This window comes from Garra rufa, chromosome 5 (assembly GCF_049309525.1).
Source record: "Garra rufa chromosome 5, GarRuf1.0, whole genome shotgun sequence".
Taxonomy (NCBI): domain Eukaryota; kingdom Metazoa; phylum Chordata; class Actinopteri; order Cypriniformes; family Cyprinidae; genus Garra; species Garra rufa.
The window spans coordinates 57,691,862-57,716,999 of record NC_133365.1 but is presented as its reverse complement, the minus strand read 5'-3'; the positions used below and the strand labels follow the sequence as shown (position 1 = coordinate 57,716,999).

The 25,138-nt window shown below is 39.9% G+C and overlaps 2 protein-coding genes across 2 annotated transcripts in view; both read right to left on the bottom strand.

Moving 5' to 3' along the window:
* Positions 1 to 985: 985 nt before the first annotated feature.
* LOC141334968 (cytosolic phospholipase A2 gamma-like) lies at positions 986 to 9,312 on the bottom strand. The gene is made up of 15 exons (XM_073840189.1): positions 9,287 to 9,312; positions 8,987 to 9,098; positions 6,105 to 6,247; positions 5,822 to 6,020; positions 5,624 to 5,726; positions 5,403 to 5,543; positions 5,057 to 5,110; positions 4,935 to 4,982; positions 4,623 to 4,673; positions 4,353 to 4,433; positions 3,349 to 3,394; positions 2,008 to 2,063; positions 1,771 to 1,925; positions 1,078 to 1,243; positions 986 to 993 (listed from the first exon to the last, which is right to left on the bottom strand). The coding sequence occupies exons 1-15, from the start codon at positions 9,310 to 9,312 to the stop codon at positions 986 to 988; spliced, it is 1,389 nt and encodes a 462-aa protein (XP_073696290.1).
* An 11,032-nt stretch (positions 9,313 to 20,344) lies between these two features.
* The window catches only part of LOC141334967 (cytosolic phospholipase A2 gamma-like), a 31,061-nt gene continuing 26,267 nt past the window's right edge, over positions 20,345 to 25,138 (bottom strand). The window contains exons 9-12 of the mRNA XM_073840187.1: positions 21,318 to 21,395; positions 21,087 to 21,241; positions 20,621 to 20,786; positions 20,345 to 20,529 (exon numbers count right to left, since the gene is read on the bottom strand). Coding sequence (XP_073696288.1) covers positions 20,345 to 20,529; positions 20,621 to 20,786; positions 21,087 to 21,241; positions 21,318 to 21,395 — 584 coding nt within the window. The remainder of the gene's footprint in view (positions 20,530 to 20,620; positions 20,787 to 21,086; positions 21,242 to 21,317; positions 21,396 to 25,138) is intronic.

Here is a 25,138-nt window from a genome sequence, read left to right as displayed (position 1 = left end):
AGATCCTGTTTTTCCTCATCATTTCCTCCAATGTTACAGCTATTTAAACATATAACATTTTACATAACGTTTACTTATTTTATCTCACAATTCTGACTTTTGTCCTCACACATACAAGTTTATATCTCTTAGTTTGGATGTTATAACTCCATTTAACTCGAGTTAAAGTTGTCAATTCTGAGGAAAATCAGACAGGGATATAAACCACATTTACATGCCATGATTTAAATATGATTAATGAGCCGAGAGAAAAAAAGAGAATTACGAGTCAAAAGTTTCTGAGCAGTAGGAGTTTTATTTATTTTTAAATAGTCTTCTGCTCACCAAGCCTGCATTAATTTGATCAAAAGCATAAAGCTGTAATATTGTGAAATATTTTTACTATTTAAAATAACTTTTATATTTATATACTTTTAATTTATTCCTATGGTCAAAGTTGCACTTTTAGCATCATTACTCCAGTCTTTAGTGTCACATGATCCTTCAGAAATCATTCTAATTTGCTGATTTAAGAAGCAGCATTATTGTTATCAATATTTAAAACATTTGAGTTCATATTTAAACACATGAAATATGAAACATTAAACACTAAACCATTCAAAATCTTAGAGTCAGTATAAATGACAGAACTTAATAATTTTATTTATCAAGGATGCTTTGATTTGCTCAAATGGAAAAAGACATTTATAAAGTTGCAAAAGATTTCAGATAAATGCTCTTCTTTTGATGTAAAAAGGCTTTTACATTTGACAAAAAGAGAACTTTTTAGATTAAAAACAAACAAGCAAGCCCTTCCCAGATTTAAAAAGTAACGCAAAAGTAAAGTAATGCATTACTTTCCAAAACGTAACTAAGTAACGTAATTAGTTACTTTTTTTAGGGAGCAACTCAATATTGTAATGCATTACTTTTAAAAGTAACTGTCCCCAACACTGGTAACATCTATGTTAACAGTTTATCAGACATTAAATATGATCTGAAGAATCTAGAAGTCTGGAAATTTGAGTATGGAAAAGTATATTAAAATGGAAAATGTAAAGGAACCCTTAATCAGCAACAATTGGGATGTTAACTTGCCTTGACAGTTTACCACATTAAACAGAGGGATGTGAATCACTGTTGGAGCGTTTGGGCCTTTGAACACATAGAAGTCCTTTGGTTTCTTCCCTTCATTACTGGGAATGTCGACTTCAGGGAAAGGGATGTTTAGTTTCTTGCACGTTTTAGCAGTTTCTCTCACTGTCTGCAATGAAAAAGTATAGCAGTAACACTTTACTAAAAGGCTTAGACAGACATCTTTGAGATTGACGTTATTGACCATTCTTATTAGCCTATACTTTATCAGAAACCAGACAAGAAACCACCACTGAGATAAATGTGAAACCTCTATCCAGATATTAAGGAACCTGTATATGCCACATAGAGATAGTCAAAATGAAATCTATTTTTCTTGGTTTTATCTATTCAGATGATACATTTGTAATTATCTGTCAGTGCTTTTTGAAGTTCTTATATTTTAGGTTATGGTGGCAACTGCAGTTGTGGTCAAAAGTTTACACCCCCCTTTCAGAATCTGCAAAATGTTAACTATTTTAGCAAAATAAGAGGGATCATACACAGTGCATGTTTTTGTACATTTAGTACTAAGATATTCCACACAAAAGATGTTTACATATAGTCCACAAAGAGAAATTATCTACGGGAAGTATTCCTTTAACTTAACTTTTCAGAGACAGTGTGTGCATTATATAGAATTAAATAAGCAAATACCGTGAAAGGATCTCCATCGCTGAAATCCAGAGCAATGATGAGGTCAATGTCTCGTTCTTTTCTCAGCACTGAGAAGTAGGGTGAGTTGATCAACAGTCCGGCGTCTATGAAGTCTCTCGTCTCTTTTTTCAGAAGAGCGGCTGGCACTGATTCATCTACTCAACCATAGCTTGAATTGAGTCTACAGTATTTATTATTCACATTGTATTTCCAGTTACCAAACGGGTCTGTTCCCACCTGTCATGTTGTGGAGAAAGTTATAATTCCTGCCCCAGATCCTCTGAGCAATGCATCTACAAAGATCAATGAAACAAAATTTACTTTCTAAAAATCTTCAGGTCAATAAATGGTTCTTAGGGTCTTATTAAAAACTCTTAACCACATGGTTCTCTGCAGATTAAAAATGTTTAAAAGTTTAAAAGTATTTTGACTTTTTTTTTTTTTTTATAAATCTATGTGTAAAGTTGCAATCTCAGTTGCAGCTTCTAAAAATGTGTTGTGCATTATAGGAGAAACACCATGGACAGACACCAGTCCATCACAGTGTCTCTAATATGTGACCCTGGACCACAAAACCAGTCATAAGTGTCAATTTTTCGAAATTGAGATTTATACATCATCTGAAAGCTAAATGAATAAGCTTTCCATTGATGAATGGTTTGTTAGGATAGGACAATATTTGTTTGAGATACAACAATTTGAAAATATGGAATCTGAGGGTGCAAAAAAATCTAAATACTGAGAAAATTGCCTTTAAAGTTGTCCAAATGAAGTTCTTAGCAATGCATATTACTATTAAAAAAATAAGTTTTAATATATTTAGGGTAGGAAATTTACAAAATATCTTCATGGAACTTGATCTTTACTTATTACCGTAATGGTTTTTGGCATAAAAGAAAAATCGATAATTTTGACCCATACTTTGTATTTTTGGCTATTGCTACAAATATACCTGTGCTACTTATGACTGGTTTTGTGGTCCAGGGTCACATATAAGGTGCCAGATGGTACTTTGATGTTATACGATTGATGACACCCAATGCCTATTTATTTTAGGCAATTTAAAATCCTGGGCTATGCATTGGCATGGTTCAAATACTTATCTGACCTTCATTAATTCATTGCAGTGAACAAAGAGGTATTATACCGATCACAGTGCAGTATGGAGTACCTCAAGGCTCAGTACTAGGACCAATGCTTTTCACGCTTTACATGCTACCCTTGAGAGTAAACCTTGTTTCATCAGGAAACAAGGTGTTAGCTTTTACTGTTATGCTCAGGATACTCAGCTCTATATTTCTTTGCGGCCTGACGAAACATACTAAATTGCTAAATTATAAAGCTCTTAATGATTTAGCACCTCAGTACTTGAGTAAGCTCTTAACACATTATAGTCCTTACGTCTACTGCGTTTTTAAAACTATATGGCCATTTTATAATACGTAGAATATCAAAATCAACTGCCTATTAAGCGGCCAAACTCTGGACACATTTACTCATTTTCTGTTTTAACACCGTAAAGCTGTTTAGACACAATCTGTACTGTATAAAGCACTATATAAATAAAGGAGACCTGACCTGACTGTTTTTTTGCCCTTATCAGATGTTTGACCTCCAGATGGGTCTGTAAAGAGAGAAAAAGACGGGGATATACAGTAGTCAACATTTGAAGTGGATCAAAAAAAGTTCATCAAAGTTGTCCTAAGACAAGAAAGGGTATTGTTTTGGTTTTAGGACAACTTTTAATAAAAGGTTTTGATCCACTTTAAATGTTGACTACTATATATATTAGTCATTTGTTCCTATTCTAGTTTGTGCATCTACAAGCATAATTGACAGTTGTGACCCTGGACCACAAAACCAGTCTTAAGTCGCTGGGGTATATTTGTAGCAATTGCCAAAAATACATTGCATGGGTCAAAATTTTGTTTTTTTCTTTTATGCCAAAAATCATTAAGAAATTAACTCAATTTCATGTTCCATGAAGATTTCTTGCAAAATTCCTACTGTAAACGTATCAAAATGCAATTTTTGATTTGTAATATGCATTGTTAAGAACCTAATTTTATACCACTTTAAAGGTGATTTTCTCAGTCTTTTTGATTTTTTTGCATCCTCAGATTTCTGATTTCAAATAGATGTATCTCAGTCAAATATTGTCCTATCCTAATAAACCATACATCAATGGAAAGCTTATTTATTGAGCTTGTATACATATGTAGATGTATAAATCTCAGTTTTGTCAAATTTAACCTTATGACTGGTTTTGTGGTCCAGGGTCACAATTAGCTAAAACAAAAACAGTTTGAAAACAAGTCTGTGAGAGACATCCAAAATGCACAATGAGTTGTACTATTGTTAACTTTTGTAAATAAACTAGTAAAAATACACATTGCCACATTTCAATCACAGCCTTGTTTTTTTACTGCATTAGTTAAAAGTGATGCAGTGATGAACAAACATCATAAATAAACTTGAAAACAAAAATGAACCACCCCTGAGAAATATTCATTGCAGTAAGTGTGACAACTAGCCCCAAATATTCTCTATATAAATTCTAGCACACTTTTGGAAATGTTTACCAGGCAGCGATGCTTTGGTGGCCTGAAGAAGAGCAGAAGGATCCGCATTCACAATGCTCATGAGGTCCTGGAAACATTCGTCTATAGGTGGAAACACATTGAACAAACAAACACACTGCAAAATGTCTTAATTTAATATGTATATGAATTGTAACCCTAGGAGAAAGAAGTTTAATAACCGACAGTATAATGGAGATCTGAGCCACATTTGAGCCAATTTGAGATTTGAGAGATTTTGTTTCCAAGAAACCTTGTAAGTTCCTCACTGACCTTCAACGCCAGGCTGCTGAGCGCTTCTCGAGGTGTTTCCTCCGGTCTGATCTTTTCATTTTTACAGTGAATAGCAGCAGGTGTTTCCCCACAACCAGAAGCAACCATACAAAACAATATTACATTAGGGCTGGTGACAAATATTTTGTGCTACAGATAGAAATGAAGAGACCTTTTGAATATATATGTTTAGAGTCTGACACTTAATTCTTCAGCATGTAGCTTGAACATTTGCTCAGCCACAAATGATAGATCAACAAATATTTGAATACATGGAACTAATTAATAAATAAACATAATACAATTCTATACCTTTCTCCATTTTCTCTAATGCCGATTTGATTTCAGGTACTGAAATAGCTGAAAAAACAAAATGAAAACAAAATTACTTTTAAGCTATATTAAATATTCAAGATTTACAATTGAAGCTGTACCTTTTATCCATTTCCAGGTCGCCTCTCCATCAGCTAAAGCACTGCTACACATAGCTGCAGAAAACACAATGTTTCAAATAAATGAGAACATTTGTGTCTCATAATTAAAGTCTGCACACATGAACATATTACTCCTATTTTAATGGCTCTAAACTGGTTGCCGGTGCATCATAGAGTTGATTTCAACATGTTGTTTATTTTTAAATCTCGTAATGACTTGCGCCCTCATACTTGTCTGAAGCTCTAAATCCTATGGTCCACAAACAGTTTATCTCCAGCAGCCTTGAACACGGTTTATGTCAAAAGTTACAACACGTTACAACAGTCCTGCAACAGAGTTTGTTACCTTGCAGGTACAGCATGTCCATTTCAGGCTGCTCTTTTTTCTTTAAGCCATTGTCAAACTGGCTGCCGAAATCAGAGGTTTCAACAAATGCTCCATGGAGGGAATAACCTGCTTCATGTGGACTGACCTCAAGCCAGGGATCTGCAGAAAGAAAATACCACCATATAACAGCTGACACAAACACATTAAAACTCTGTCTCTTTCAGACAAAAAAAACAGACCTGCTTCCTCACGCCTTTTGCATTGCTTGTCGATCACTGCATAGATAGGATACGGATCTTTATTGTTCTGGTCCCGTTGATCTGTAAGTGTTTGTTCACCCATCTGAAGAGAATATTTTTTTTTACAGCACTTTAAAACTGAACATGACCACTACCCTCAACAAGTCAAGGTGGGTTGTGTTATGAATAGTTACAGACCTCTTTCACATATGATGTGACAAATAGCACTGCCCAGAGGTCAGTCAAACTGAAGCTGTCTTTCATGTAATATTTCTTCAATTTGTTCAATTTTTCTGTCCAGCTCACTCCTGGACCGCCGAGTCTTTCAACGATTTTGTCTTTCACAGTCTCTAGTCTGGTGGACCAGTCTGGTTCTTGGTATAAGGAGGCCATGCACCTTCAGAGAAGAACATACTGCTGTAATTTTTGACATTCAACCCAATTCAATCTCTCTGTGTTTGTTGTTTCTCAGGGTTCATACCAGGTGGATCCAGAGACTCCGCTCAGATAAAGGATGCAGTCCAGAAGACCCGCTTTATCAAGCTGAACCAGGGATTCCAACAAAGCCACCATGGCTCTTTGTCCTCCTCCAGAACCCAGTAATGCAATGTTTGGCACTTTATCCTGAAACACATGCACACCACTCAAAGCATCAACCTAACTCACTCCAGTTGTGTCACTTGATGACTATGGGGAACCTCCTGTTTACTCTGATACTGAAGCATGATTTGTTCAAGTTTGTGTAGCTGCACGAATCAATGGTGCTCTAGCCTTCCGCTGACCATATAAGCCGGTTCAGAGCACCATCTCATCAGAATCTTCTCCTTCAGCGACAAGACCAGGCTGGCTCAGCTCTTTATATTATCTCTGTGCTTGAGGTGTTTCAGGCCAAACTTCTCTATGATATGGACAAGTCTGACCCGGATTCTAGTGGCTTTAAAGAGCTGCGCATGGCAACGGATTTGGCCCTGTGTGCTACTAAAGTGACAGCATGGGTGATCAGCAAGGCCATGGCCAATCTGGTGGTGCTGGATTGCCTCCTACAGCTCAGTCTGACAGGGATCATGGACACTGAGAAAATGGCCTTCCTCAATTCCTGCTCTCACTCAATGGACTGTTCAGCCTTGCCGTGGATGGGTTCATGGAGCATTTTATCGAGGCACAGAAGATGTTGCAAGCTCTGCGTCATTTTCTGTCGAAGCACCCCAGTTTCATGAAGTGCATGAAACAATGTGTTATAGGTCGAAAACCAATTCAGCCAAAAGCATTGTGACTCCTAGACAATGAGTGTCCTTTCTGGGAACAGTTCAAAATGTGAGCTTGGATTACGCCAGAACACTCCCTGAACAATTCCTACATATCAACTGCCTCAAAATGATGGCCGTGATAAATTTCCTGCCAGCCTTAAAGAGACACCATGACAGTGGTAGCCCATATCTATCATTAAGGCGGCCTCGGGTCATGCCCCCACTACAGGCAAAGAGCAAACTTCTTTCACTACGAGTGGTTCATGTTCTAGGCATATTGAAATAGGGAGTGGACAAGTTGTTCAAAGACAATAAAGCGCCTGGGGAATGGAGACTTACATCCCCAGTCGGTTCAAATGATTTGATCATTCTTTGGCAAGGCAGAGGTGGACCTTTTTGCCTCTGAAGACAACAAGCGCTGCCTAGTCTATTTTTCAAAGTTAAAGGATGCTCTGGTCCACCTGTTTATATGCCTTCCCTTTGATGTTCCTCAGGTTATCAGGCAGGTCAGGGCAACCCCACTCTGGAGCAACCAGGTTTGGTTTCCAGAGATGATTCAGCTGCTGTCGGCAGCCCCATGACCAATATCACTGAGAAGAGACCTTCTCTGGTAAGCGACATGCGAAAATTCGGCACCCCCAGCTACAGCTGTGGAGCCTGCTTGCAAACGCTGATTGTCAGCCCTTCCTGTCTTGAGTTTGGGCCCAATGACTGTAAAGTCATTCTTAAACCATGCAGCAGTTATGTTCCTATGGTGCTTTCAACTCCGTTCAGAACCCAGGTTATTTTCCAGTTATCTCTCCCTATGGTGGACAGTGAGCAGGGTCTCAACTTACTGTGCCCTGTTAGTGTACATTGAGCACTACAGATTGTTCAGACATTCAGAGCAGTTCTTCGTTTGCTTTGGAGGCTGTTCTAGGGGGTTGCCGTTTACAAAGCCGAGACTGTCTCTCTGGATAGTAGATGCTATAGTCCTGGCTTACACCGCAGTTGGCTTGCGATGCCCTATAGGTGTAAGGGCCCATTTAAGCCAGAGGAATAGCCTCCCACTAGGCATGGTCCAGTGGGATCTCTATCGGAGAGATTTGTGTGGTCGCCGGCTGGTCGTTACCATCTACCTTTATTAGATTTTTTAATTTGGACATCCATGCCATGCAGGTGTAACGGAGGCCAGCGGTAGGTACTGTGCAGGTAAATCTCACTCCCCTGATCTCAATAGATGCACTAGCGACTGACATTAGTGGCTGCAGTCTTTAGCCTCCTTTTATTGCACCTGCCTACCATGCCGGAGACCCAGGTTCGAGACCCTCTAAGAGTGGGTGCAATTAGGACCCATGACCCAGGTTAAGGGGGGGGAGTGTAATGGAGGCCAACAGTAGGTGTTTGCAGATAAACCTTACTCCACTGATCTGAAGAGGCGCCCTAGTGGCTGCAGTCTTTAACTTCCATGTTAGTGCGCCTGCCTCTCATGCCAGAGACCCGGGTTCGAGACCCACTCATCACGGGTGCGAGTAGGACCTGGGGGTTGCACAAGCATGGATCTTACTTGCTTAAATCTACCAATTCTCCTTTTGAGTGAAAGGGTTATTTTAAGTAGACCTCAGATTATAACTCTGGTCTCTTCTGTAGCTCAGGCTTGCAGAACCCTCTACTAAGTGCTCCTGAGTTGGGCTTGTAGCACAGCGTTTACTGGATGTATTCCCCACAGTCATTAAACGAAGCAACAGGAGTGTCTGTTCGATAGGAAACGCTCCGGATACTAACATAACCTTGGTTCCCAGAGGGAATGAGCGTTGAGTGACTGGCCGTGCTATAAGCTGCAAATTAATTGATGGCTGTCACTTCAGTCAAATGATTCTGATGAGATGATGCTCTGAGCCAGCTTATATTGCAGACGACCATCCCCATTCTGGCAAGCTTGTTCACAAATGTGAACAAAACAGGCTTCAGTATCGGAGTAAACAGGAGTATGATGTTAGTATGTTAGTTACTGTTTTTCACAATCAAGAGAGTAAAACTGGTGTTTGACATCTGATGTTCACTGGTCACAGAATTATTTGTAAGTTGTATCAATAAAACCAGTTAGATATATGAAGTATAACATAATTAGATTTACCTGACTGCAGCATATGTTAAACTTCTGCAGGCATTGTAAAACAGTATTTTTCCTTCTGGCTACAAACTCTTCCTCGTTCGCATTTAGAGAGTGTCCGATTCTCACCTTACCACTGCAGCAGAGACACAGACAAACAGAGCAATGCTGAATTCAGCTTCACCTATTTGAAATAAGTATCCTAGATCTAAATACAATTTATTATGCAATTCATTTCAATAGATTATTCTCTGAATTATCCGATAATTGTGTAAGTAATGCAGTTCAGTTATCCCATCGTTCTAGAAATCTGTGCAGAATTACCTTTCCTGGGATTCGGATGCACTCATCTGTAAAACAAGTTAACATTAAATTATATATAGCCATTTTTTTTATAATAATCAGAAATTTTTCCTGAGCAACAGATCAGCATATTAGAATGATTTATGATTAATCGTGTGACAGTGGCAACTATTAAAGGGGACATTGGATGGCCATTTTCCACAAGCTGGTATGATTCTTTAAGGTCTTCATGAAAAGTGAAACATACTTTGGTTAAAATTTCTCAATGGTAGTGTTAAACAACACCAGCAACAACAGCTCTGTTCACAGCGACTTGTTTCGGTGATGTCCCTTTAAACGATAATGAGCTTAATGAGTCCTGGTAAGGGCCTATGCAAAGTGCTGTCACTTTACCAAGAATCTTGCTGTATCCCAGACAAGGTTGGAAGAGGGAACATTTTCAGTTTCACAGACATGACTTAAGCTTAGTCCTAGACTAAAATGTAATCCTGAGCTGTTTTAACTAAAAGAAACTAGCACTGACTGATATTAAAATATATCAGTGCTTTTGTTTTGTCTGAAGAAGCACACCAGTATTGTTTTTTCTAAGGCACGTTTATAAAAAATTACTTAATTGAACTATGGCCTAATCCTGGCTTAGGCTAAACCCTGTCTATGAAACCGGGCCAGAATGTCCCACTTTAAACCTCAATGAGTTTGAGTGAGTCACATGTCATACTAACATTTTGACCTCATGATATCGCCATGCCACAATGACAGCATTACGTGTTTGAGTGTCTATTATGGCAAAAACAGAAAAAATTCTAAACTTAATGTGTAATGTTTTAATGTAAAAAAATAAATAAAAAATTGGTGTATATTTTTCACAATTCGACCACTGGTAATTTCCAAGTAGGAGGTAGGAAAAATCCGAATTTCAAGTTGTCTGGAACGCATCTGGATCAGAAAAACTATAGGAACTTAAGTTTAAAAAATGCTTCCATTCGTTCGGATTTTAGTGCTGCACATAGAAAGACTGCTAATGTTTCTTTATACACCTGTATTAACACTTTGTGTTAATGCAATGACGTAAGTACACATATAGGCATTTATTCATGTGGCATATATTGTTGATGTTCTACTGATGCTTATTGTTTACATTTGCATGTTCTAAGCGTTTTATCGCGGCTGTAATTTGCCGCTAGAAATGCACTAATTAGCATTAACCACACCTGTATTATCATAGTACGCCACACGTGTTTTATGTTCGTTTCACTGTATTATTACAGCTTGCATTGAGTAGCCAATATTGCCATTTATGTTGAGAATAGAGTCCTGAAAGTCTAACAAGTGTGCATTGTGCATATGTTGTTGATATTATTATTGCAAGTCATGTTATTGCAACATGTCTTCATAGATTATTGTTCGTAACTATGTATGCCATTACAACAGATATTATTACCATAAATAATTATGGTGCATATGACAGAAAGACTTTTCACACAACTATTTCCAGCACTTCAAAGCTCTAAAATTACCCAGTTTGAATGTTATTTTTAATAGGATGACCAAAATATACTTTGTGGTAAACACTTATTTAAAAAAAACATTAAATCACCATTAGATGGCAGCAGAGGAGAATTATTGGCTTATAAGTCATCATTTCTACTTTTTGCTTTATATTTTGAACCAAAAAAATGTAAAAAAATAAATAAAAAATTCACTATTATAAAACATCAAGTCATCAAAAATTAGATTTTGTCAGAGGTTTACACTTTTTGTGTATGAATTAAGAAAAGCCACAAAGTGCCTTGAAAAACAAACTTTTCTTCAAGTTGCATCTAAATCACATAATCACTGAAGTTGTTGGTCAGTTTCTATAGAAGAATAATGGCAGCATTTTCTAAGAGTTTTCTTTTTAAAAATTAGATTTTTTACATGTTACTGTTGCTAATTGTTACGCCAGGCCAGCAGAGGGAGCCCTTACCCCCACTGACTGTTGCTGCTCCCTCTGCTGCCTCTATGGTAGCTTCCTGTTTATCAGACATAAAAGCCAGCTCATCACACACACACATCGCGAAGTATTGATTTACATTTGTGGACTTTACTGAGCATTTTTCCCTGTTTTCATAGTCATAGTCTTAGTCAGTTTATTCCTAGTCTTAGTCATAGTTTTCTAGTTTCTGGTCTTCATTTCATTGTTTCCTTTGGACTGCTCACCTGGATTTTGACTCACGCTTGTTCTTTGGATTACGCTATTGGATTATCTTTGCTGTTTATGTTTGCTGGTGATCGACCCTGTCTGTTTTGACCTCGTCTAATAAAGCCTTGCATTTGGATCCCCACTCTCAGTCATCCCGTTTGTAACAGAATACTTCGCCACACCCGGATCCAGCGGCTTTATTCACCACCAGCAGAACAACCCATCAAGAATGGATTCAGCAGGAAGTTTGTCCAACCCCGTAAGTCTGCTCTGCTCCATCTTTCAAAATGGCCGTCCCATCGAGCATTATGTGAGGGATTTCATTGCTTATTGTTATCTGGCACCTTACGATGAGACCTTAATGAAGGAGTGTTTTTGGAGTGGGTTGGACACAGATATCGGTTACAATTTACCCGATGAGGACCCTAGTTGGACCCTCGCACAGTTTATTGAGTTTGTGTTGTCGCATTGTGGATCTCCGTTCACTGTGGGAGTACTAGAAGGGCCTCAGCACAGGATGTCTGCTAGCTCAGAGCCACAGCACAAGATGTCCGCTAGCCCAAAGCCACAGCGCAAGATGTCTGCTAGTCTCGAGCCACAGCACAAGATGTCTGCTAGCCCAGAGCCACAGCACAAAATGTCTGCCAGCCTAGAGCCTCTGCACAAGATGTCTGCTAGCTTCGAGCCACAGCACAAGATGTCAGCTAGCTTCGAGCCACAGCACAAGATGTCTGCAAGCTTCGAGCCACAGCACAAGATGTCAGCTAGCTTCGAGCCACAGCACAAGATGTCTGCTAGCTTCGAGCCCAAGCACAAGATATCTGCTAGTTCAAAGCCTGTTCATAAGATGTCTGCCTTTCAGGAGCCCGTTCACAAAATGGCCGCCTTTCCCGAATCAGCTTTCGGAAGGACCATCCTTCCTGAGTCCGCATTCAAGATGGACACCCGACTGGACCCAGCTCACAAGAAATCTACCACGTCTGACTTATCTCACAAGATGGCTGCCACCCCAAGGCCCGATCACAAGATGGCCGCCATCCCCAAACCTGTTCACAAGATGGCTGCCACCCCCAAGCCTGTTCACAAGATGGCTGCCACCCCCAAGCCTGTTCACAAGATGGCCGCCACCCCCGAACCCGATCACAAGATGACTGTCCTTCCCGAGTCAGCTCATAAGATGGCCTCCTTTCCTGAGTCTGCACCCAAAATGGCCGCTCTTCCAGACCCTGCTCACAAGATGGCCGCCGTTCCAAGGCCCGTTCATAAGATGGCTTCCGTTCCTGAGTTCCCGGTCAGAATGGCCACCACGCCAGAGCCTGCTGCTAAGATGGCCGCCACGCCAGAGCCTGCTGCTAAGATGGCCGCCACGCCAGAGCCTGCTGCAAAGATGGCCGCCACGCCAGAGCCTGCACCCAAGATGACCGCCACGCCCGTGCTTGCACACAAAATGGCCGCCACGCTTGAACCTGCACGCAAGATGGCCGCCATACCTGAGTCTGTTATTAACAGGGTGGCTACAGCGTCAGACTCTCACCCTCCCAGGATGTATCAGAGACTAATGTCTAGCTTGGAGGACCCACCACTGCGGTCGGCTCGTTCAGCTGGTCCCTTACTGTCAGCCGAGCCAGCATCTGCTAGCGCCACGTCAACCAAGCCAGCGTCTGCTCACGCCACGTCAACCAAGCCATTGCCTGTGAACGTCATATCTGCTTCTCTCGAACCTGCACCAGCTGCCGTTCCTACCAAGTCAAGTCACGTCACAGTCACTGTCCCTGCCAGGACAAGTCAAGATACAGCTGCTGTTCCTGTCAGGCCAAATCATGTCGCAGCAGTCGTTTCTTCAGAGCCAAGTCAAGCAGCTGTTCCCTCCGAGCCAGGCCAAACCACAGCTGTCCCTGTCACGCCAAATCAAGTTACAGCTGCTGTCCCTGCCGAGTCGAGTCACGTCACAGTCACTGTTCCTGCCAGGACAAGTCAAGATACAGCTGCTGTTCCTGTCAGGCCAAGTCAAGCAGCTGTTCCCTCCGAGCCAAGTCAAGCCACAGCTGTCCCTCTCACGCCAAATCAAGTCACTGCTGCTCCTGTCATGACGAGTCAGGTCATAGCTACTCCTTCACTGCCAAGTCACATCTCCCCTGAGCATCCAGAGCCTTCACTCTCAAGCCATACAGAGCCAACGCTCCCAAGCCATGCAGAGCCAACGCACCCAAGCCATGCAGAGCCAACGCTCCCAAGTCATGCAGAGCCAACGCTGCCAAGCCATGCAGAGCCAACGCTCCCAAGTCACACAGAGCCAACGCTCCCAAGCCCCACGCCCAATGACCCGGAGGGCATTCCTCCGCCAACTGTGTTACCTGTTATGGCTATCGCCATTTTGAGTGTGTGGGCTGCACACTGTGCCCCAGTGGCCTCTTCTGCCCATGAGTCTGCCCACAAGTTTGCTCTGGAGAGCTCTTCTGCACGCATGTCCGCTGCGCCTATACCTCCTTCGGAGGTGGCGTCCATAGCGGAACTTCACGCTCTGCCCGCTCAGCCAAGGCTTCTCGCTCTGCCAGCACCGCCAAGGCTTCTCGCTCTGCCCGCTCCGCCAAGGCTTCACGCCCTGCCCGCTCCGCCAAGGCTTCGCGCTCTGCCCGCTCCGCCAAGGCTTCGCGCTCTGCCCGCTCCGCCAAGGCTTCACGCTCTGCCCGCTCCGCCAAGGCTTCACGCTCTGCCCGCTCAGCCAAGGCTTCACGCTCTGCCCGCATCGCCAGTGCTCCCTGCTCTGCCAGCGCCGCCAAAATTCCCTGCCCTGTCTGCTCCGCCAAGGTTCCTTGCTCTGTCTGCCCCGCCAAGACTCCCTGCTCTGCCTGCACCGCCTAGGTTCCCTGTCATCTCTGTCTTGGCGTTTGGGGCCGTTCCAGAAGTCTCTGTCTGCCCAGGAACCGCCCCGAAAGTCGGTCCTGAAGTTCTCGTCTGCCTGGTCACGGCTATGGAGGCCACGTTCTCCCGTGAACTCTCTACTTCTCTCCTTGCTCTGTCTGCCTCCTCTATCCCTGTTCTCCCCAGGTCCCAGTCCATGATGCGGCCTCCTGTTCCGCCCTGGAGGGCTTCTACGCCTCCTGTTCCGCCCTGGAGGGCCCCTGCGCCTCCTGTTCCGCCCTGGAGGGCTTCTACGCCTCCTGTTCCGCCCTGGAGGGCTCCTGCGCCTCCTGTTCCGCCCTGGAGGGCTCCTGCGCCTCCTGCTCCGCCCTGGAGGGCTCCTGCGCCTCCTGCTCCGCCCTGGAGGGCTCCTGCGCCTCCTGCTCCGCCCTGGAGGGCTCCTGCGCCTCCTGCTCCGCCCTGGAGGGCTCCTGCGCCTCCTGCTCCACCCTGGAGGGCTCCTGCGCCTCCTGCTCCGCCCTGGAGGGTTCCTGCGCCTCCTGCTCCGCCCTGGAGTGCTCCTGCGCCTCCTGCCCCGCCCTGGAGGGCTCCTGCGCCTCCTGCTCTGCCCTGGAGGGCCGCTCCGCCTCCTGCTCCGCCCTGGAGGGCTCCTAAACCCCTTGCTCCGCCTTCGGCTCCGCCCTGGAGGGCTTCTACGCTTCCTGCTCTGCCCCGGAGGGTCGCTAAGCCTCCTGCTCCGCCCTGGAGGGCTCCTAAGACTCTTGCTCCACCTCAAAGGACTGCTCTGCCTCCAGCCCTGCCCTGGAGGGCTCCTGAATCTCCTGCCCTGCTCTGGAGGGCTCCTGAATCTCCTGCCCTGCTCTGGAGGGCCTTTGCCCCACCTGTTCTGCCTCAGTCTCCTGGCCCCCCCACCGCTCCCCTGGACTGTTTCCTCCTGTTGTTTTTTGGAGCGTCTGGAAGCCGCTCCTTGGGGGGGGGCTATGTTACGCCAGGCCAGCAGAGGGAGCCCTTACCCCCACTGACTGTTGCTGCTCCCTCTGCTGCCTCTATGGTAGCTTCCTGTTTATCAGACATAAAAGCCAGCTCATCACACACACACATCGCGAAGTATTGATTTACATTTGTGGACTTTACTGAGCATTTTTCCCTGTTTGTTTTCCCTGTTTTCATAGTCATAGTCTTAGTCAGTTTATTCCTAGTCTTAGTCATAGTTTTCTAGTTTCTGGTCTTCATTTCATTGTTTCCTTTGGACTGCTCACCTGGATTTTGACTCACGCTTGTTCTTTGGATTACGCTATTGGATTATCTTTGCTGTTTATGTTTGCTGGTGATCGACCCTGTCTGTTTTGACCTCGTCTAATAAAGCCTTGCATTTGGATCCCCACTCTCAGTCATCCCGTTTGTAACACTAATAAAAGTAAATATGCACCTGGTTTCACAGACAAGGCCTAAGCCTAGTCCTACCTAGTCTAAGATGCAAGTCTGTTTCAACTGAAAGAAACTTGCACTGACTGATCTTAAAATATATCAGTGCCTTTGTTTTGTCTCAAGATGCACACCAGTATTTTTTTTCCATGCACGTTCATAAAAATTACTTAAATGTCCTAATTAAACTATGGCCTAATCCTTGCTTAGTCTATCTATGCCCTCTCTGTGAAACCAGGCCTTTGTGTATGATTCCCAACTCAAGCTTCATTCTTTACTGTCAAATCTGTGTAAACATGAAATTAACATGTAATGTTAATAACATGTTTTTCTTCTGGAGCATCAGTGAGGGTTTGAACCTTCTGTAATAGTTGCGTATGAGTCCCTCAGTTGTCCATTAGTTTGAAAAAATGGGTTTTAAAATCATACAGTCATGGTGGGAAAGGGTTCAAATCCAAAAAAAAAATGAAGAGCAGGCAGTTTAACTGTTCAGTACTAAATAAACAATAACATGCATTTTGTGTGATCCCTCTTATTTTGGTAAAATAATGAACATTTCGCAGATTCGGAAAGGGGGGTGTAAATCATATTTAAACCTATAATATTTTGCAAGTTTATAATACCAAATTCAGCCAATATAACTCACAATGCTAAGTCTATTTCTCACAATTCTGCTTTTTCTTCTCAGAATTGTGAGATATAATCTCAGATATTTTAGAGTTGTGAGATATATACTGGAAATGAAATGTTTTACTCTTTAATTATGTGGCTTCCATAGACTGATGCTGCAGAACTGTAATTTTCTGCCACCAGGTTGGCTCTGCCCACAAAAAAAGATGGTCTATACAATCAAAGGAAGCAATTCACATGTCTTGTGTTGACATGCTACACGAAAGAGAGGGAGTGGGTTGAGCAGTAGCTCATTAGCATTTAAAGAGATATGTACCACAATAGCTCATGTTGAACTGAGCTTCTTCGTTTGTTTGACAATTGAGTCATTTTAACCAAAGTATGTTTGAGACATTTCATGAAGACCCTAAAGTATCACACCAGTTTGAGGAAAATGAGCATCCGATATTCCCTTTAAACGTTAAAAGCTGTAAACATATCATGATCTGAAATCTATTCCAATTCATTTCAAATTTTATTTTACACTATAATTAAGGTTACTTTCAATTATAACTTTAGAAAACCATAATACATTTGATAAGTTTATGTAATCACTTTCTTGTGCAGGCAGTAAGTTTCAAGCAATCATTTATAGTATAGTTAACAGTTAACGTTGTACAGATTTCTATGCATGGAAAACAGAGACATTTGTCCCACTGAAATATGAATACTTCAAAAAATATTTTTCACTATTATTGTTTATTCATGCAATTTTGGTAGTGTGCAAGTCATAGTTACTGGGCATATTTTAGAGCTAATTATTGACAAATGTTGGATTAATTCATACTGCTGTCGTCACATGGTAAGTATAATGACATTCAAATGTTAATTGCTCTTCTCTAGCTATAAATACCTCATCTACATAAAGCTTTAAAACATATACTTACAGTTGCTGTGAATACGTGATGCAAATGCGATATTTCCTGAAGACAACTGATCAGATTTGTGTATGGGTGTGTTTAGGGAGGGAGGTGCTGCACCTCAGCTTTAATAGGTTTCAGTGGCATGCAACAGGTTAATCTGGATGAACAAGTTGATAGAAATATATTTTCTCTGCAGGGAGTCCAGCTTCATGCACATTAGTTTACCAAAGACTAATAATAGAAAATTTTAAATGAACATTGTTACAATAAACTCTAATTTATGTTCTCCTAATTTAGCACTTGGCTAATCACTGTTAGCATGTAGCTATTCACTGCTAGCATGTGTAGCATGTTGGGAGTCCTGTTTGCTAGCATAAAGAACCAACTCCCATGTCTATATGATGTTCTGATGCCCTAGTAACCTTGCTAGACGGTTACTAGGGTACTCTTATTTGGTTGCTAGTGAGTGGCTTGACAGCTGTCAGTGATGATAACCCAAAGGCTACTTGCCATTATGAATGATATAAACCAACCCCCATGTCTCTATGATGTTCAGATTTGAAGATATGCCTGTTTAGGTTTAGGTTGCTAGGGTGCTCGATAGTGGTTGCTAGGGTGTGGCTAGGAAGAGTCAGTGGTGATTCATGATTGGCTGTTTGCTGTCCTGCCTCAAACAAGCCCACCCCAACTTTACTATGACTCTGTGATCTAAAGATATCCTGGGTCTTTTATAATGGCAGTCTATGGGATCAGTTGAAAATATGTGTTGCAAAATCATTGCTTTTGCTCTGTTTCATTTATATTTTGCAATTATTTATTTTGGATTGCAAAAAGCACATTTATTTATTTTTTTGCAATACTTTCATTTTACTTTGCTATACTTCAGTTCTGATGGTCTAATGCACATATATAGGTCTTGCTAGATGGTTACAGCTGTCAGTGATGATAATCCAAAGGCTGCTTGCCAATATGAAAGATATAAAACAACCTCCATGTCTCTGTGAAGTTCAGATTTGAAGATATGCCTGTTTGGGTTTAGGTTGCTAGGGTGCTGGATAGTGGTTGTTAGGGTGTGGCTAGGAAGTGTCGATGGTAATTCATGATTGGCTGTTTGCTGTCCTGGGTCAAACAAGCCCACCCCCATGTTACTATGAGTCTGTGATCTAAAGATATCCATCTGTGCCTTTTATAATGGCAGTCTATGGGATCATTTGCTTGTGTAAAAAAATGTGTGTTGCGAAATTAATGCTTTTGCTCTGTTTCATTTATATTTTGCAATTCTTTATTTTGGTTTGCCGAAAGCACATTTATTTTTTTCTTAATACTTTTGTTTTCCTTTGCAAGACTTTATTTTATGCCACATGCATATTGATTGCAGAAAAACACTGGTAATAAGAGGTGAAAGGGTAAGAAGATGAGAAAATGATATCAAAATCAGAATGCAAATAATTTTTATAAAATACTGTCATCAAAGACACCAAATAAAGCTAAACGCAGACGTTTAAACGGACAAACTTTGGATGAAAACTGCTATAATTACTCTACTTTTAAAGCATAAATTTGATTTAAACAATAGGGAAATTCAACAACAAATTCTACATAATATTCACATATGCTGTTTGATAGGGAACGAATTGTTTTAGCCCTACAGTTACAGCATATTATTAAACCTATTACTATTAGCATTTTTACATAACATTTATTTATTTTATCTCACAATCTCAATTATTTATCTTTATCTCACTTCTGTCTTTTTGCTCACAAATGCAAGTTTATGTGTCCTAATTCTGATATTTTAACTCGATTTAACTCAAATATAGTGAGTTTGTCAGATCTGAGGGAAAAAACGCCAGAAGTGTGGGATTTACACAAAAGCTGAGGGGAATGACGAGTTGTTTTTCCTTTCTAGAATTGAGAGATATAATCTCATATTGCAAGAATAATGTCAGAATTTTAAAATATAAAATCAAATTTACCTCTTTTTTTTAATTATTTTATTCCATGGCTTCATAGATTGCCACTTGAAAACCCCCCTTTTTTAGCCACCAAATAGGCTCCGCCCTTAAAAAACATCATCCCTGTTTCGGGTCTGTAAGACTATCCCACTATCTAACATCCATTTCGTTAAATAACATTGCTTATCGCTGGGTGACAAGCTCTGGTAATATGCAAAGAACATTTTGAAAACAATAAATCTAATCAATAAAATCTATAATCTTTTAAATCTAACTATTTTGTACCATATCCCTGTAATTCTCTAGCCGTAAAGGCTCTCTCTCCCAGGTTTTCTGCAACCGTGATGCGCGTGCATCCCAAATGTTAACAAACCAATAATTTGCAGGTATATTTGTATAATTAAACCACTTTTGGCATGAAAGGGCCTTTACAGTTACTTAAAATGTAACTTTTGTAAAAATGTAAAAAAAAAAAAATAATAAGCACGTCCAGCTGAGGTGACAAAGTAATGGAAAAGTCACATAATGCATTGCTTTCTAAATGAAAGTAACGAAATTAGTTACTTTTGTGTGGTGTAACGCAATATTGTAATGCATCATTTTTAAAAATGACTTTTCTAGCACTGACCATAACCCTTTTGAAATGAAAAAGACCATCCTTTTAAAATATGTTAAAAAATACTAAAGTAAAAATTAAAAAAAATGTACGCAGCTGTGTGTTTTAGCATTATTGATTGACCAGCTTTCAGGACCATAATGAGCATTTGTGCCTTTTGCTATCAAATGACCAGGACTTTTAGAGAACAGTTTACAAATTCAATAGAACAGAAGCAAAATAATACTGTTTCTATAATCGGCAGTCATAGATGCAATTCAGCCTATGTTATGGTTTATGTGTGCTCTTTATTGCTTAATGAAAGTCAAGCATGAAGAAGCATTCAGAAACATTTTGAATATATTAAAGAAAATGCACACCATTATAAACCGCTGATCATTTTATACTGCCACACAGATCACATTTAGCATAAAAGGTAGCCCAATAATGCTGATTTAAGACAAAAATATTTAACATTATATTAATATTTAACAAATATGCGGATTAGTTTATTCTATATTCAGATTCTCATTTGTCATTGAGGGTAAAGCGTCCATTTCTTTTTTTTTCAACGGCTGCCCGAATCTCCTGCAGCAGTTTCTCTCTGTTGTTTGAGATGTTTTTTCCAGCAACTTCCATAAGATTAGTGATCATCTCAGCGTCGAACGAACGTTGAAAGGTGCTATAGTCTTCCTGCCATTTCGTAAGTTTATCTGAAGAAACAGTAGCATATTTAAATTTTCAACAATTTATTTAAATGATCTTTCCAATTCATTCAGAAAAAAAATAAAAATCTTAACTTGCCTCCACAGTTGACCACATTAAACAGAGGGATGTGAATCACGGTTGGAACGTTTTTGCCTTTGAACACATAGAAGTCCTTCGGTTTGTCCTTGTCTTGACTGGTATCTTTGACTTCAGGGAAAGGGATCTTTAGTTTCCTGCATGTAGCAGCAGCATTGTTTACGGTCTGCAGTGAAAGAAAAAACATCACAGCCTTCATTACCAGCAAGCTTTTGAACAGGATGATCAGTGTAAATTGCTCTTATTTTGTTTATAGATCTAAAGTACTGCCCATCAGGAGCTAGATGAGAAATTGGCATGTTTCCTAGACAAAGTAGAAACAATTTACAACGATCATCCTCTTAAAATGGCTTACCATAGTGATTCAGAGTAAGACAGAATTGGAAGATGGGTCTGTTATTCTAGCTATAAAATTAACATTTTGCAAATTTGTAAAGTATTGAATGTGTATAATAGCTAGGCCTACCATAAAAGGATCGCCTGCACTGAAATCCAGGGAAATGATAAGGTCAATGTCTCTGTCTTTTCTCAGCACTGAGAAGTAGGGAGAGTTGTTCAACAGTCCGGCGTCTATATAGTCTCTCGTCTCATTTTGCAGAAGAGCAGCGGGCACTGCTCCATCTGATGGATCACAGTGTAAAATGAGTCAGTTCATTATTCTCATCAATTTGCATGTTTTTATCAGGTCTGTTCTCACCTGTCATGTTGTGGAGGAAGTTATATTTCCTGCCCCAGATCCACTGAGGTATGCATTTACAAATGTTAGCCACCGCATCTGTAAAACAGTTATACTTGCATTTCTTTAAATTATTCTTAGTTTCTTATCAAGAACCGTTTTGGCTGTAGACTTCATGACTTTACAGTTTCATTACAGGATTTTCAGAACAGTGTTTGTTTTATTTATTTATTTATTTATTTATTTTAATGATGATAAATATATAAACCTTGTTACTGTGGTGTTATTACACAAATCTGACCTGTTTCATTCATGTATGACTGACAAATATGCATCACATTAACCCTTTATCGGGCGAAGCACCATAATTGATCACTTAATCGAACATTTTAAATGGCATCTGCGTGCTTTGTAAGCACATGGATTTGTCCCAGCCAATCAACAGATGTTAGTCTACGTCACGGATAGGGACACCATGGCATCTGACCAATCGGAAGTTGCCTGGGGCGTTTCAAACTTCAGCGTGCTTCCGGAATGAGAAAATGCTGATTCCCCGCTTGGCATTCACTAAATTCCAGGGGTTTCAATAAAAAAAAAAAATAAAAAAAATTCCAGGGGTTTCATTACCACGACGTAAAATGGGCGTTTCTGTAAAATGGGCCCCTTTAAAAAAAAAAAAAAAATTATTAAGAGAGGTCACCGATCATGCGCAGTAAATCAGTTTTTTTGTGCGGGCATTTCAAAACCTAGGATCAGCTCTGATGGATAATGAAGGACAACACTGTCATACAGGTTATTTTTTTGTTTTAAAAACTTACATTTAAACGGTTTTCGAAAAGAAATAAACAGCTGTTATAGAAATATAAAACGTGCAGTAACTGTAGCGTCTATTTACGAAAATAAATCATGGTTTACAACATCCCAGACAGGAATTTTAAGACACTGTATATGAATATAAATATGAAGGGCATGAAACCCCTGTGATCACGGACAGGTATTTCAAGACACTGTATATAAGTATAAATATGAAGAGCACGAAACCCCTGCAATAGTGGAGGTCAGTGTTGCCAGATCAGGTTGACGATTTCCAGCCCAAAAGCTCACCAAAACCCGCCCACTTCAACAAAAACCAGCCCAAATTTTAACTGCCAAAATAATGAGAATTTTATTGCCATGTCAAGGTTGATAAGGACCATTTTTATCTCTTTAAAAAAAGAATAATCACAAAATAAAATAAAGATAAATCAATTTCACAGGAATATGGATCAAAACAGTCCGAAAATATGCGTAAAATGTCCAGAAATCTTTTCAAAGTGGAAATTAACCGAAGACTTTAACCCTTGGAAAAACGCATGCATCATTTTCAATGTCCACAGTAAAAAATATGCTAATTTCTGTGCAAAAAGTGCACAATAAAGTGATGAGAAACAAATGTAATGTAAAACCCCTTGACTCACAAGTCATCACATCTCACTAACGTAAAAGACGTAAATTGATTGACAGGTCTCTGTTAAACTAAACCAGTAAGGGTTACGTTAAGTAAAAATGAGTTTATGACTGCACTACACATTATATTAATGTGATACTTTGAGCTCGAACGTACTAAAATAACATGACTAATGATATGAGCGAAGAAAAAAAAACAGCTGATTGGGCGGCTTTTAATTTTTTAAAGCAGCCCAAATTTTGTCCACCCGCCCAATGCGTTATTCTCCGGTCCAAGCCGATCAAAAGAAGCCCAATTGGGCGGAAACCCGCCCAATCTGGCAACACTTGTGGAGGTATCTGAAGCAAATGGCTTTTCCCTAACTGCGCATGATCGGTGACCTATGCAAATTCTCAAATAGGCCACGCCTGCCTGGTGACGCAGTATCGATTACGCTGTACTGAAACCCCTGGAAAAAAGTGCATCCCATTTACGCTCCTGCCTACTCCCACAAAAACGGAAAAAGCATCGAAATGCACAATGGTAAGTCAATGAAACTCTCACATTATATAGTTGTGTTATATGATGATATAGACGTTGCTTGCGTAGAATTTCTAGAAATTAGTGAACAATGTGGTATAAAAATGGTGTGATCATATTTGATCATACGCCCGTTTCAGGTAACACAACAGAATGTCCATATTGAGACATACGCCCGGTTCAGGTACAAGTAAAACAAGTGAGAGTTTGGCTGTTTTTATGCCTGTTTTTTGTCCACTGAATATTGCACAGGCTTGTTTAACATGATACAGTAATCCAGTGTCAAACTTAAACCATTTATTGAAATGATCAAGAAATAAACAGTGAAAAATGTGTAATTTTGGTCAGTTTTAGTACCTATAGATTGGTGCTTATTATTTCTGCTAAAATAAGTGGTACCACCAGTACTTTGTGCTGTTTTTTTTCACTTCTTATTATATATTTACAGTTTATGTGAATATTACATGTTTTCAGTAGATCTGCACTTTTCTTTCACAAACAAATCAACATGGGCTTGATTCTGACTTTTCTTTTGCAGCTGTCTACTCAACAATTCTATAGATAGAGGTCAGTTTTTGTTGTGCCAGCTGACCCCATCGAAGGTTCTGACGAGGAAGACAGCAAGATTTTTAATTTCCTAAATAAATATTCTGTTAAGTTTCTGTGTGTGTGTGTGTGTGTGTGTGTGTGTATGTATGTATATATATATATATATATATATATATATATATATACATATATATTCTTTTTTTTGTGTAAATTGTTCCTAAATGAATATTATTTATGTTTAATGTATTTATTTATGCCTTATATTTAAAACTACCATAGACTGGCAAGGAACCATATATGATCACTTCATTCAACCTAATTTTCAACATAAAAACATGTTTTTTAAGGCAGAAAGGTTTAAAGGTCTTGTAATAGTCCCAATAACACTCTGGGGTTGAATTTGAGAATTTCCAAGTACTGTATTTCAATGAGTGCCCTATAAAGGGTTACGTTTATGTATTCCAGATAGATGGAAATTTTCTATGCAATGACAATACATCTAAAATTTAGGTGCTTTTTGGGATATTAGAGAAAGTTCAACTTACCAAATGGCCACAAAATATTCTGGCCAATCAAATTGTTGCACACATCCATGGTTATACTTCTTATATCCTGGTTTCTTTTTCTCATTTCAGTTGTTTCCTCTGTTTTTTTCAATCTTAAACCTTGATTATTGCCTCCAGAGAGTTCTGTAAGAAAACGGGACATGACATGACTTATCCATGTTTATTATGTTCTAGTTTTTAGTAACTTAGAAACATGCTAATGAAATGCTAATCATGCTATTAAAATTATAATAACTTGTTAATCATGATAGAAAGATGCTATCAAAATGCTAATCATGCTAACAACACGCTAGTAACATGCTAATCATGTTAAAACATGTTAATCATGTTAGAAACATGGTAGTAACTTGTTAATCATGTTAGTAATGCTAACATCATGCTAGCAACATTCTAATCATACTAGCTTCATGCTAGTAGCATGTTAATAATGCTAACAATATCCTAGTAACACGCTAGTAGCAAGGTAATCATGTTGGAAACATGCTAGAAACGTGTTAACCATGCTAGCTTCATGCTAGTAATATGCTAATCAAGATAGAAACATGCTAGTAATGTGTCAGTCATGCTAGTAACATGCTAAAACATCTACAGCGGGGAAAATAAGTATTTGACACATCAGTATTTTTATCAGTAAGGGTATTTCTAAGTGGGCTATTGACACAAATTTTCCACCAGATGTAGCCATGAAGCCAAATATTGAATTCATTCAAAGAAATCAGAACATTTAAGTATAAAAGTTGAGTCATAATAAATAAAGTGAA

What these genes read in the sequence shown, in the direction of transcription:
- LOC141334968 (XM_073840189.1), bottom strand. Translation starts at nt 9,312, where the DNA reads ATGAGTGCATCCGAATCCCAGGAAAG. An exon ending in GGAGTCTCTGGATCCACCTG is followed by an intron (nt 6,021 to 6,104) that starts GTATGAACCCTG and finishes TCTTCTCTGAAG; the next exon opens with GTGCATGGCCTCCTTATACC. An exon ending in AAGGGCAAAAAAACAGTCAG is followed by an intron (nt 2,064 to 3,348) that starts GTCAGGTCTCCT and finishes TGATCTTTGTAG; the next exon opens with ATGCATTGCTCAGAGGATCT.